Genomic DNA, 12,788 nt, shown 5'->3' with positions numbered 1-12,788 from the left:
ATACAGGAAAAGACATTTTCCCAAACGTCTAAGCTTCCAGCAATATATACCTTCATCAGGAAGGGCTTCAGTCTTTATGCGACGAACCACATATGTTTTCTTTTCAGGGAAAATTTCTTGGGGAGCTTCAGGCACTTAAGAGATATTAGTAAAATTACATTTAGGAGTTATGAGACCACGAGAGCAAAATGTTTTCGAGAGCAGAAGAGTTTTATCTTCTTAAATCCAAGGTGAGTGACAGCTACCTGTAACAGGTGGGACTTCTGGCTTTTTAGGAGGCATCACAGGCACCTTCTTTTCAGGGACAACTTCCTTGGGAGCCTCGGGCACTTAAAAGATATTAGTAAAATTACATTTAGAAGTTATGAGATCACTGGAACAAATTATTTTCAAGAGCAGAAGAGCTATGCCTTTTTAGGCCTAAGGTTTGTGACAAATACCTGTAACAGGCGGGACTTCTGGCTTTTTAGGAGGTGCCACTGGTGCTTTCTTTTCAGGGGCAAATTCCTTGGGAGCCTCAGGCACTTAAGAGATATTAGTAAATTTACATTTGTGAGTTATGTGACCACTAGAACAAAATATTTTCAAGAGCAGATGAGTTATATCTTCTTAAACCTAAGATCGAGGACAAATACCTGTAACTGGTGGAACTTCTTGCTTTTTAGGAGTGGCCATAGGCACTTTCTTTTCAGGGAAAACCTCTTTGGGAGCCTCAGGCACTTTGAAGATATTAGTAAATTTACATTTGAGTCATGAGGATCAACACAGACAAGAATCACATTTACACAGCAAAAGCACTTTCAAGGCTAGCAAGGCGGTTCTTTCCATAGCCCTCTCTATTCCCTCCTGAGGGGCTGTTAGGATGTACCTTTGACAGATAAAACTTCAGGCTTTTGGGGAGGCTGCACTATCTTTTCCCAGACAACTTCTTCGGGCACCTCAGGCACTTTAAAGATATTAATATTTTTACGTTTAGGAGTTACAAGAATCAATACAAACAGGAAATACATTTATACAGGAAAAGACATTTTCCCAAACGTCTAAGCTTCCAGCAATATATACCTTCATCAGGAAGGGCTTCAGTCTTTCCGTGACGAACCACATATGTTTTCTTTTCAGGGAAAATTTCTTGGGGAGCTTCAGGCACTTTAAGAAATCAGTATTTTAACATTTAGTATTGCAAAGATCAGTGGGAACAGCAAAATATTTTCAAGACTACAGGAGCTATTTCTTCTTGAACTTGACGGCATGGGGACTTGTACCTTTAACTGGTGGAGGTCCTCTCCTTTTGGAAGGAACTCTTTTTGCAGGAACACCTTCTTGAGCAGCTTCAGGCACTTTAAAGACATTAGTATTTCACATTTAGGAGTTAAAATGATTAATGAAAACAATAACCACAATATGTCAGCAAATGTAGTTTTTTAGAAGTTTCTTCTCTGCCTATTCTCCCCTTGCCCCACCAATCAACTAAGTTGAATGGGATTAGCAGCATCCTTGAGAAGATGGGCTCACTCTTCTCTAGCAACTAGTGGAGGTCCTATGACCCTGTAGACCCTCCTTATGAAGTATTTGTTGAATGAACACTTTTAATAGGAGGGTTTTCTGTTTTGATAGGAACAGTCACACATATTTTCTTTTGAGAGGGAACTTCTTGTGGAGCTTCTGGTGCTTTAAAGATATTAGTATGTTTACATTTAGGAGTTAGGAAGAACATTAGAAAAACATAGTTTTAAGAACCGAAGACAGACAATTTCTTCAGTATCTGTTCAGAGGTGACAGGTACCTTTCACAGGCGGAGGTTCTGCCTCTTTAGGAACATCCTCAGATACTTTCATTTCAGGAGCAACTTCTTGCACAGCTTCAGCTACTTTGAAGATATTAGTATTATATTATACTTAGAGGTTAAGGGATCAGTGGAGACATTAATGACATTAACTGAACCCAAGTGACTTTTATGTCTACAAGGATGCTTCCTTCAAGAACTGGATGAGGTACAAAGTCTTGAAGAAAGGAATCAAATCTTGTCTTTATTATTCCCCAGCTCCCTAGCACCATGCCCATAGTGGGCATTTGTTAAATAAATGAAGGAAGGAGTGATAGAATGATACCTTTAGTGGAAGGTGTTTCAATTTCAGGGGGAGCAGCTATGAGTATTTCCTTTACAGGGACAACTTCTTGAGGTGATTCAGGCACTTTAAAGATATGAATTCATTGTACTTCAGAGTGATGAAGAGCAATGAAGAGTTTTAGTCAAAACCCCACCTACAGGAATGTCCCAGACTGGGTGACCTCCCTGCTCCCCAAATCTGATTCTTTGGTAACAGTATGAATACTTGATTATCGGGAGCTGTTTTCTTGGTCATCTCAGGCACTATCGATATTAGTAATTTTATTTCTTTGAATGGTAGATACATAGGAACTGAGATAAAAATTTACCTTTAAGTGAAAAAAACTGAGTTTTAATTAACAATGTACCTTTTGCTATTAGTTTGAAGAAGATAAAACAGCTCCTTTCTTACCTGGATTGGCTTTATTTTGTACCCTCACCTTAGGCACTTTATTTTATTTTATTTTATTTTTGGCTGCATCAAGCGGCTTGCAGGATCTGAGTTCCCTGACCAGGGGATCGAACCCATGTTCCCTGCAGTGGAAGCATGGAGTCTTAACCACTGGACCCCCAGGGAAGTCCCTTAGGCACTTTAAAAAGGTGATTGTTTTTCAAGTAAAGGAGGAAGGAGAACAACTAAAATATTTCAAACAGAGAAAATATTGTCAAAATGTTCAGATATTCTTTAAATTACAGAATATCATGGGCATTGTGAAGAATTTTGGGGGAGGTTTTAAAACGTTCTCATTTGTTGATTTATCTGAAAATATTCAAAATGAGAAAACGTAGGACTCTTTACAAATAAAAGACAATGAGAGGAGCAAATAAATATTCAGGGCAGAATTCCAACTTTAACTGGTTTTGGTTTTAACTGCCCTGGTTTTAGAAGGCTCTCGTGTAGAGATGATATTACAGATAGAACAGTTCCACAGTGAATTTAATATTTTATTTTCTTTAAGTCATGGTTTTCTAAAAATATTTCTATGATATTTAAGTCTTAGGGGAATTCAGTTATTTCAAATTTATGTGCTTGTTTTTGGTAGTAAGTTTATTTTAATAGAAGAGCAATTCAACAGGTAGTTGTATTATATCCTGGAATTTCAACCCCATGGAGCATTTGAATTACTAACCTATAGTCTACAGCCAAGCACCTCTGTCATTTTACGGCACTGATTTCTGCTTTAGAGCGGTGTGGGGTGAGCCTATTCAGTCTAGTTTCAGGGATATAAATGTTACAGGTGATCTCTCATATAGATTTTTTTTTTTCTAGCTAGTCTGAATTTTATTTTTTAAGGAAACAGCAATAGCTATTTCCATCTGGGTCACATCTGCACATTATATGTATATATATTTTCCCTGGAGGGCTCATAGATAAAATTTATAGCCCAAGCATCTCCATGTGTATAAAGTTATGGACTTTTCCCCCTTATGACTCATGGGGACATGTATATACCCAGTCGAGCTGCTACTTTGGGGGACCCACTTCTCTGAAGTGATCTCCCTGGTAGCATCTGGAGTTTTAGAGGTATTAGTATTTTTACACGTGGTGAGTACAACTACAATCATGAGACAAGAAAGTCAACCTTCTTCTGGCTTGTACCTTTTGGTGGTGGTATTTTTCTTCTTTTGGTAACAGGAGGTTGTCTCTCTGGAACATCTTCCTTGGAGACTTCCAACTCTTTAAAGATATTAGTATTTTTTCATTGAGAAAGGCAAAGACATGAAGACACGACTTACAAAGAAAGTTAGGGATATTAGCAGATATTATAACCTTAAATTAGAAATTTTATTTTTGTTCTAATGTTTATTCATTATATGAGTGGGATTTGACTTTTTAGGAGCAAGTCATAGATAGTTCCTTGTCTTGGGTACATTAGGGACACTAAAGATATTAGTATTTTAGCATTAGAGGTCGTGAAAATCTACACAAAGCAGTGAACATATTTTGCAGACTGATGAAGAAAGGTTTTCTTATTTAGATTTTCGTAACTAAGAATTATACCTTCAGTTGGAAGATGCTCTGGAAGACTGGGAACAACCTCAAGTAACTCCACCTCTGGAAATACTTCTCTGGTTGTATCAGGCTCTTTAAAGATATTAGTAGGTTTACACTTAGAAGTTATAAAAACAGTAGATTATATAACATGCAATTTTTGAGTCTTGAAGCCAAAGATATTCATCCAAGTTTGATGTTGTCGGAATGTACCTTTAGTTGCTAGTGTTTCTCTCTTTTTAGGAATAGTCACATATATCTTGTCCTCTGGAACAACTTTCTTGGGTGGTTCAGGCACTTAAAAGATATGAGTATAGTTATATTTATAAATGGTGAAGGAGAGTATTGAGCTTTTAAAATGAGCCAAAAATAAATTTTCTTCACTGGGTCATTGGTCTTATATACCTTTTGCTACTTTGGTTTTTGTCTTTTGAGGATGAGTCACAAGTACTTTTTCTTCTGGAGACGATTCTTCAGATACTTCATAAACTTTAAAGATATTAGTATTTATACAATTAGAGGCATTTCAAGGTGGATGAAGAATAGTGTTAAGAAAAACATAATACATAATACACATCTGTAACTCAAATGACTAGTACTACATAGATCGAAGTTAGTGACAATAACACACTGGCTAGGAAAAAGCCTCATTCCCAGTTTTATGATATATGACTTTTCAGCATTTCTTTATGATCATGTTGGTAAAATTGAGGAATTCACTGGTCAGGGACTAGTATATAATTCTTTTACTTTGTCTGCAGAAAGCTACTGGTAAAATTTCCCTATTGTTGTTCATTTTTATGGATTTTTTTCTTAAAGAACAGGGTCGATGTTGAGTTGCACATCAAGAATTCTCCAATATTTGACCTACTGGAAATTCATCTAAGTCCTTTCCTGTTCCAGGAACCTAGTTATCTATATTTTCAAACCAAATCTAGTCTGTGGCTTCATATTCAATATGAATGTGAAAACCATTCAGAGATTGGAAGAAGAAAAGAAAAATAAGAATGATTAAATATTTGGAAAATAAGGCAACTGAAAAATAAAGATTTCTCCAGATTTCAGAAAGGAAGACTGGCTGATAATAATAACCAAACTCAAGTATAGAAAGGGTATTCAGAGGAGGGAGTCATCATATATTTTTATCCAAACCTATTATTATAGGGTGACAAAAATTGGATTTAAATTTTACATTCAAATAAATGGAAGGATATCTTGACTGCTGGCATTTTCACTATTCAGATTATTAAACAGTATTCTATTCAGAATATTTTTTTACTCATATTATTTTACTCTTCAAATTAATTAATCATAATTTTGCATGAAGGCAAAACCAAAAATGGCTTGAGAATTCTTTTGAGGTTCTAATGGCCTTGTAAATCGATGGGTATTTGAATAGCGCTGCCAAAATGTTTACAACGATTGTTGCAAAGAGTAAAAAATACTAATGCTGAAGTATTTTGATTCTACATATCCAAGTAAAATATTATTATCAAGTTAAAGAAAATTGCCTTATGGTCTGAGAAAATGAATTGCTGAAAAGCAGAAGACATTTGTACACAGAACAGGTTAACAAGACAATGACAAATTCAACAAGACAAATGACTTTTCTAAAATTGGGTAAATGTATACGTACAGGACTCTTTATTTTTTAAATTGGTGAGGAAATATACCTTGTCTGAGGCTAACAGTCGCTCAAATTATCTAATTTTAGCCAAATATTTTTGGCATGTTAGGATTTTACAGGATATTAGTATATTTACTTTTAAAAGCTATGAAGACAAACACAGACGAACCAAAGAGAACCACCAGTTTTTCTACACTCACTGTACATCGTTGCATCTTCAGAAAGAACTATGGGTGATACTTCTTCTTGAATACTTTTCTTAGGCACCTCAGGAACTTCAAAGATATTAGTATATTAATTGTAATAAATACCAAATATAAGATATTAAGAATATAAAGAAACAAAATACAAATATTTATATCACTCACATTCACTTTAAGCCATGAATAAGTAAACATAGCGTTATTTCATGTTGTGATTAGTATCAGTGTATACCTTTAGCTGGTGGAATTTCAGGCTTTTTAGGAACAGCTTCACGAACTTTTTCTTCTGGAACAATTTTCTTGGATACTTCAGGTGCTTTAAAGATATTTATTTTAAAAAATTGCATCATTGGGTGTAAAATATCAAGACAAAAGGGGGCATCTAACAAGGAGAATGTCAAAAAATCCCCAAATTATAAGTCATCTAAACACACAATCAATGCATCTCTCTAGACGGCCTTGTTGATGAGTTGTTGATTTGTCATATTAGAAGGACTTTGCCCTTTGGATACAACATCATTTTCTATTGTCACTTGGAACATGTTTATTTGTTTCCAGAGCTACTTGAAAATAGCTTCCAAAATGAATTATTTTTGAAAAAGAAGTTGAGGGGTCAATATTTAAATATTGCTTAAGAAGAGGATCAATACAAATAAAACCAACTTTTAGGCTTAGGCCTGTGTTCCCAGAGGGTAGTCACAAAAGGGAGGATTATGTCATGGGACATAAATTGAAGTTTACACAATTCAGCCATTTTGTGGCGTTGAGGGGAGAACAATCTCTCTCTCTTTCTTCCCATAATAAATGAGTAAAAGGGAGTTTTGTATTAGTGGCGAATCAGCAAAGGCAGATACCTTTAGCTGGTGGAACTTTGAGCTCTTCAGGAACACGTACTTTTTCTTCTATCACAATTTTCTTGGGTACTTCAGGTACTTTGGAGACAGTAGTAATAGTTTCTTTTACTTTTAAACATTCATAAAGATTTTTTAACAAGTAGAGCGTAAGAGAAATGTAAAGACAGAAAAGAACATAGCCACAGTACAAAATACAGACATCACTGTATCAAATACATTACAGTAATTAAAATGAGTTGAATTTTGATAACAAATACAACAACAAAAATCCAGGGGAATTTCCCATGTAAGAATCATAAGAACTTGACAAGAAAAATGAATAAGACGCCTTCAGCTGGTGCTCTTTCTGCTTGTTTTGGTGGAATAATTGATATTTTCTCTTCAGTGATAATATTCTTAAATGCTTCAGAGACTTAAAGATGTAAGTATATATTATTTATAAGCTACTGTTTTTCATTTTTATTGTGAAATTCAAGAGGTTTAAAAACTGAACAGGGCTTCCCTGGTGGCGCAGTGATTAAGACTCTGCCTGCCAATGCAGGGGACACAGGTTTGAGCCCTGGTCCGGGAAGATCCCACATGCCGCGGAGCAACTAGGCCCACGTGCCACAGCTACTGAGCCTGCGCTCTAGAGCCTGCGAACCACAACTACTGAGCCCACGTGCCACAACTACGGAAGCCCGTGTGCCTAGAGCCTGTGCTCCACAACAAGAGAAGCCACCGCAATGAGAAGCCCGCGCACAGCAATGAAGAGTAGCCCCCGCTCGCTGCAACTAGAGAAAGCCTGCGCAGCAGCGAAGACCCAACACAACCAAAAATAAAAAAAAAAACAAAAAACAAAAAACTGAACAAAGCAGGGACATTAAACACACAGTCACAATGTATTTATATTTACTAGGTCGTTAAAATTATTAATTAACAGGAAAACAGGGATTTATCAATAAGCAGGTTAGTGAATATATAATCAAAGAGTACCAAAGAAGGAAAACTGGGTTCACTGTTTGGTTAGTAGTGATATTGCTTTGGGTATTTTAAGTATAACAGTGACTTTCTTTTTTGATAGAACTTTCTTTAGCCCCTCACCCACTTTCGAGATATTAGTTTGTTTTAGACATTCCAGAAACACAAAACACAGAAGAAAAACATCAAGTAGAATTCAAACTTGTAAAGCAGCCAAGGTGCTACTGTATGTAAAATTACGTAAGTAATTTTTCACCAATAAAATACCTTTAGCTGGTGGCTCTTCTCGAGGAACAACTTTAGTAGGTGGTTTTTTTGGAGGGATGATTTTCTTGGATATCTCAGGCCCTTTAAAGATATTAGTGTTTTGGTTTAGCATGAACTCCTGAAGTATCATGGCCCACGATGACTAAAATTAGTACAATGAGGGCTCATAAAATGCTTTCTCTATTCATATTTAAAAAATTTATACCACACCTACTTCCAAAAAAGATTTGATTTTGCTAAATTTCATCTGTATTGTAAATTTACTGTGTATACTAAGCACACACACATTCCTTCATATTACACACATATTATTAATTTGTTCAAGAGCTGGAGTAGTCTTGCAGAGAATGTATTTGTTGGTTTATCCTCAGAATATACTAGAATGCAGGTGCTACTACCACACTTCATTTCCTTCCTTAATGTTATTTCTCCTGAAAATATCATAAAATGGTGGAAGATTTGGGTAAGTAATTATCAGTTTGTGAACAGTTGACTGAAATGCTAACAAAGCAATGGTTCTTTTGCCTGGACATGTAAATTCCTCAGTGAACTGAGGAGTTTCTTTCTCACTCAACTGATGACACTGGCCAGATATTTTGGTACCTGTAACAATCATGTAACACTCTTACTGGGATTTAAAAAGGAATCCACAAATTCATACCGTGAATTATGTTATCTCCTTAGGTAAGTAGATATCAAACATTATTATCTTGTTGGCTAAAATTATACTCTGTGGTTAATCTCTACTCTATATCAATCATTGTTATCAAGTAGTTTAAACTCATGCTTAAAGTATTTCATGATTTTATCATGGAAAGTAAGTGGGTTTCTAATGTCCAAACTGAATATGAAATGTACTTTAAAAAAGAAGTTAGAGCAACATATAACAATTTGTAATATCTGCACAATTCCCTATACCTTTAGGTGGAGCTTTGGGTTTTTCATATACTTCCACTTCTTCAGCCTCTAAGACTTCTATTACCCTATGGATTTCTTCAACTTCGTGTACTTCTTCTTCAGCTCTATACTCTTCTACTTTGAGGACTTCTTCAACCTCATGGAACTCTTCTTCTTCAAAGTATTCTTCAACCTCATGGAGCTCTTCTTCATGAGCTTTTTCCACTTGTGCTTCCACTATTTCTAATTCTGCTCTTTCTTTTACTGCTTCCCTTTTGTGGATGGCAAATGATATTTTTTCTTCAAGAAGAGCTCTCCCTGAAAGAGCATCTATTTTAAGAGATCTATTTTTTTTAAACACAGCAGAAATGAAGACGTAAATTCAAAATATAAAAACAACTGAGAAAGGCTTTCATGCAACAACACGTGAAAATCAAAGATCTTCCCAAAAGTACCTTTAGCTGGGGGAACAGCTTCTCTTTTAGGCACAGGGACTTTCTTTTCAGGGACTTTCTTTTCTGGGACTTTCTTTTGAACCTCAGGCACTTTAAAGATATAGTTTTAGTATTTGAGACTGTCAAGAGCAAGATTCCATAGGCAAAAGACATCAAAAACGATCAAGACACGTAGACATAAAACATAAAAATCTTAATGGAAAAGATTATAACAAAGTTCAGGTTAAAAAGAGAATATGTACCTTTGGCAGGAGGGGCCTCCTTTTTCTGAACAGGAACAGGTACTTTTTCTTCAGGAACCTTCTTTGGCACTTTAAAGATATGAGGCGTTTCAGTTAGCTGACAATACTCAATGATAAACATGAAATAAAAACATCAGAAACAACATCAACATTACAATAATCAAAGTCTAAGAAGTCACTCTATTGTAAAATTGGATACCAATTTTAGAGGCTATAAAGATATTTTTCCAAATCACTCATTTGTACTAGCCATACCTTAGAAGAAGGTATGTCCACAAAGAACCTGTGTTATCCTTTTTTTTTTTTTTTTTTTTTTTTTTAATAGCAGGGATTACCAATATTGGGCCTACTTCTCCTAGTTTTAATTTGATGAAGGCTTTCTTCAAGTGATTACCATCATAGAGTACTTAAGCCTTGATACACGTGTCATGTTCTGCTGGGCACTATCGTGTCTGCTGAGGATGTCTATTGCAATAGGGACAGCATAACTTAATCAATTAGGAGTGCTACTGAAGCATTAACCTAATTAGGAACAATGAGAGATAGATGTTTTCTAATAACCTTGAATGCTCTGGCCAGATATTACAAAAGGTACACGAGGCTCTTTAAAATAATTATTATCTAAGCATTAGAACCGATAACCCCCCTCCATAAAATAACACAGTAGACATAATTATTATAATAATTACAAGAGAAAATTCGACTTATGTAATGGAATAAAATCTAGGAATGGAATGTTGGGAAGAAGGATCCATTGTAATGTATATAAGTATAGAGAGATGTACTATTAACATTAAAATTCTCAGCTATTTAAAATAAGAATATTCTGGAATAATTCACTCACACACACACATATACACACATATAATCATTCATTAACATTCCAAAAAAGGCTAAAACAATCGAATGAATTATATTTGACAGGTTCTTAATCAACTTCATAAGTTTTCTATTTAAATGACTCTAAGAAAGTAATGAATGAAGATACTTTTGTTTTTTAAAAAGAAAATGAATGGGAATTTAAAGATATTGTCTTTAATAAAAGGATTTGTTATACCTTTAGCTGGTGGTGCCTCCACTTTCTTAGGAACAGGAGTAGGTGCTTCAGGTACTGCTTTCTTAACCACTTCAGGCACTTAAAAGATATTTCATGGACATTTTGAAAAATGACATGCAATTAACAGAACAACAACCATATACCAAAAAAACCCCCAAACACAAAACATTGGTTTATTTAAAAAATATATTAGCAACCTAAATGGTAATTGCATATATGAAGTACTGACTCTAAAGGTGAGAAAGATATTACTTAGAAATCCTATAAGCAAACATAATATCAACTATAAAAAGATTGTCATAGTCTTTAGCAATGATAGCCTAACAATTATTCTAAAGAGCAAACACCATAGAAATAGATTTTTCCCCACTTGAAGAAAAATACTAAGGATTGAAAACTAGGAGAAAGTATTACAATAGCATTTGGCCAAAAGAAAATTAAACTGTCAATAGCATAAAATTCTCTCTCTCATTCTAACTGAATTGTAGACGCAGTAGAAAAAGTTGGGTCAAGAAAAGGAACACAAAGTTTCAGGTGCCAGCTGTAATTAATCTTCAATTTATCATTGATATGATGTAAGAAAAGTATACTGGCGAATATCAGGTTTAGATGAATTCTGAGAAAGATTCGGAGCACCATATATTTTAAATGTCCAACTCATAAAAGCAGCTGTACCTCTAGGTGGCGCCACCTTCTCAACCTCCTCCATGCTAGGTGGTTCCTCTGGGATCTCTTCTTCTGGAATAGGCTCTTCAGGCTCCTCAAACACTTTAAAAAAGATTATTTATTTTGTAAATTATTTTTATAATTCATTTGAATATTAGACTAAAATGATACATCTGAAAACTGAGGTTGTCTTATCAGCATAGTTAACTCAGCCTTCTAAATGCATGTGAAAACTCACTCATCCTTGAAAAAAGTCTTACTGTGTCTTCAAAATATGTTAGGCCTTTCACAGAATTTTAGAACTGGAAAGGACTTCAGAAAGAATTTAGTTTAAATTATTATTATTATTTTTAATGGAGGTGGATTTTTTTGAAGTCAAACATTCACTTAGGGGTAGAAGTCAGATTTTCTGCACCAGTTACTTAGGCTTAACTGGAACTCCTCCTGGAGAAGTTAATCCCACAACTGCCCACCAAGTCATCTGATGAAAAATTTCCCATGGCAAATATGGTTTCCCTTAAAAGATCCTCATTAAAGTAAAACAAACAAACAAACAAAACAAACAAGGAAACAAATAGGCTAAGCATGTAAGAAGAGAGATTTGATCGGTTTTAGTTTGCCTATCCAGTTTCTACTAGGTAAAGAATAATTTATTTTACAGTGTGAATACATTTATTTTCTGGAGTGAAATGTGCATTTACCTCCTGAAAATATTAGACAAAAATAAGACAATGATGCTTTTGAAAATGCTATTTTCTTAGAAAGTCATCTACCTTCAACTGGTGGAACTTCCTCCTCTTTAGGGACAATGATTCGTCTTTCTTCCACTTTCTTAGGCACCTCAGGAACTTAAAAGATATTGATTGTTTTAGGCACTTAAAATGCAAGAACCAAGAGGAGTACATAAGTTCCCCGTTTTTCAACACAAAAGAGTTAATAACAGAATGCACATGCACCAGATGAAACATTGACATTTCATAGCATCAGTTAATGAGACAAAAATAAGAGGTTTGTGGTTTAAGATAAAGGGTCCATTAAAGAGACATTCTATCTTTTACTGCTGGAGCCTCTACTTTTTTGGGGAGAGCAATGGGTACTTCAGGGACTGGTTTCTTAGGTACTTCAGGCTCTTTAAAGATATATAAGTTTAGTATTTTTATTTTGTAGGAACAACACACATAGACAAACCAACATAAAATACACAAACACAAAGTGGAAGAACTGACACAGCACAAACACGGGTGCAGCAGAGTCCCAGCTAACGACTACACACAGACCACACAATGCAAACGTCTATATGGAACATTCCTAAGTGAAGAGCATCACAGTTCAACATCGGGGCAGCAAACACACCCCTGTTGGGAGTGATGTACCTTTGGCAGGAGGAGCCACTGCTTTCTTAAGACCAGGAGGAGGCACCTTCTTTTCTGGCTCAGGCTTCTTAGGCACCACAGGCACTT

The 12,788-nt window shown here is 35.3% G+C and overlaps 1 protein-coding gene across 1 annotated transcript in view; it reads right to left on the bottom strand.

Annotated features, from left to right (window-relative positions):
* Positions 1-12,788, bottom strand: part of TTN (titin) — a 285,431-nt gene that overhangs the window by 135,331 nt on the left and 137,312 nt on the right. Inside the window, exons 145-168 of the mRNA XM_082395621.1 lie at positions 12,702-12,785; positions 12,102-12,176; positions 11,338-11,430; positions 10,663-10,740; positions 9,606-9,674; positions 9,364-9,453; positions 8,930-9,226; positions 8,012-8,092; positions 6,785-6,862; positions 6,163-6,246; positions 5,928-6,002; positions 4,506-4,589; positions 4,314-4,397; positions 4,110-4,193; positions 3,708-3,785; positions 2,109-2,192; positions 1,784-1,867; positions 1,263-1,337; positions 1,063-1,146; positions 869-946; positions 636-719; positions 441-524; positions 246-329; positions 51-134 (exon numbers count right to left, since the gene is read on the bottom strand). Coding sequence (XP_082251747.1) covers positions 51-134; positions 246-329; positions 441-524; positions 636-719; positions 869-946; positions 1,063-1,146; positions 1,263-1,337; positions 1,784-1,867; positions 2,109-2,192; positions 3,708-3,785; positions 4,110-4,193; positions 4,314-4,397; positions 4,506-4,589; positions 5,928-6,002; positions 6,163-6,246; positions 6,785-6,862; positions 8,012-8,092; positions 8,930-9,226; positions 9,364-9,453; positions 9,606-9,674; positions 10,663-10,740; positions 11,338-11,430; positions 12,102-12,176; positions 12,702-12,785 — 2,175 coding nt within the window. The remainder of the gene's footprint in view (positions 1-50; positions 135-245; positions 330-440; positions 525-635; positions 720-868; positions 947-1,062; positions 1,147-1,262; positions 1,338-1,783; positions 1,868-2,108; positions 2,193-3,707; positions 3,786-4,109; positions 4,194-4,313; positions 4,398-4,505; positions 4,590-5,927; positions 6,003-6,162; positions 6,247-6,784; positions 6,863-8,011; positions 8,093-8,929; positions 9,227-9,363; positions 9,454-9,605; positions 9,675-10,662; positions 10,741-11,337; positions 11,431-12,101; positions 12,177-12,701; positions 12,786-12,788) is intronic.

The sequence above is a fragment of the Balaenoptera borealis genome (genome assembly GCF_965194805.1).
Source record: "Balaenoptera borealis genome assembly, chromosome: 6".
In the NCBI taxonomy this organism is placed as follows: domain Eukaryota; kingdom Metazoa; phylum Chordata; class Mammalia; order Artiodactyla; family Balaenopteridae; genus Balaenoptera; species Balaenoptera borealis.
Note: the sequence above shows the minus strand (reverse complement) of the source record. Positions and strands in the feature narration are given on the sequence as shown.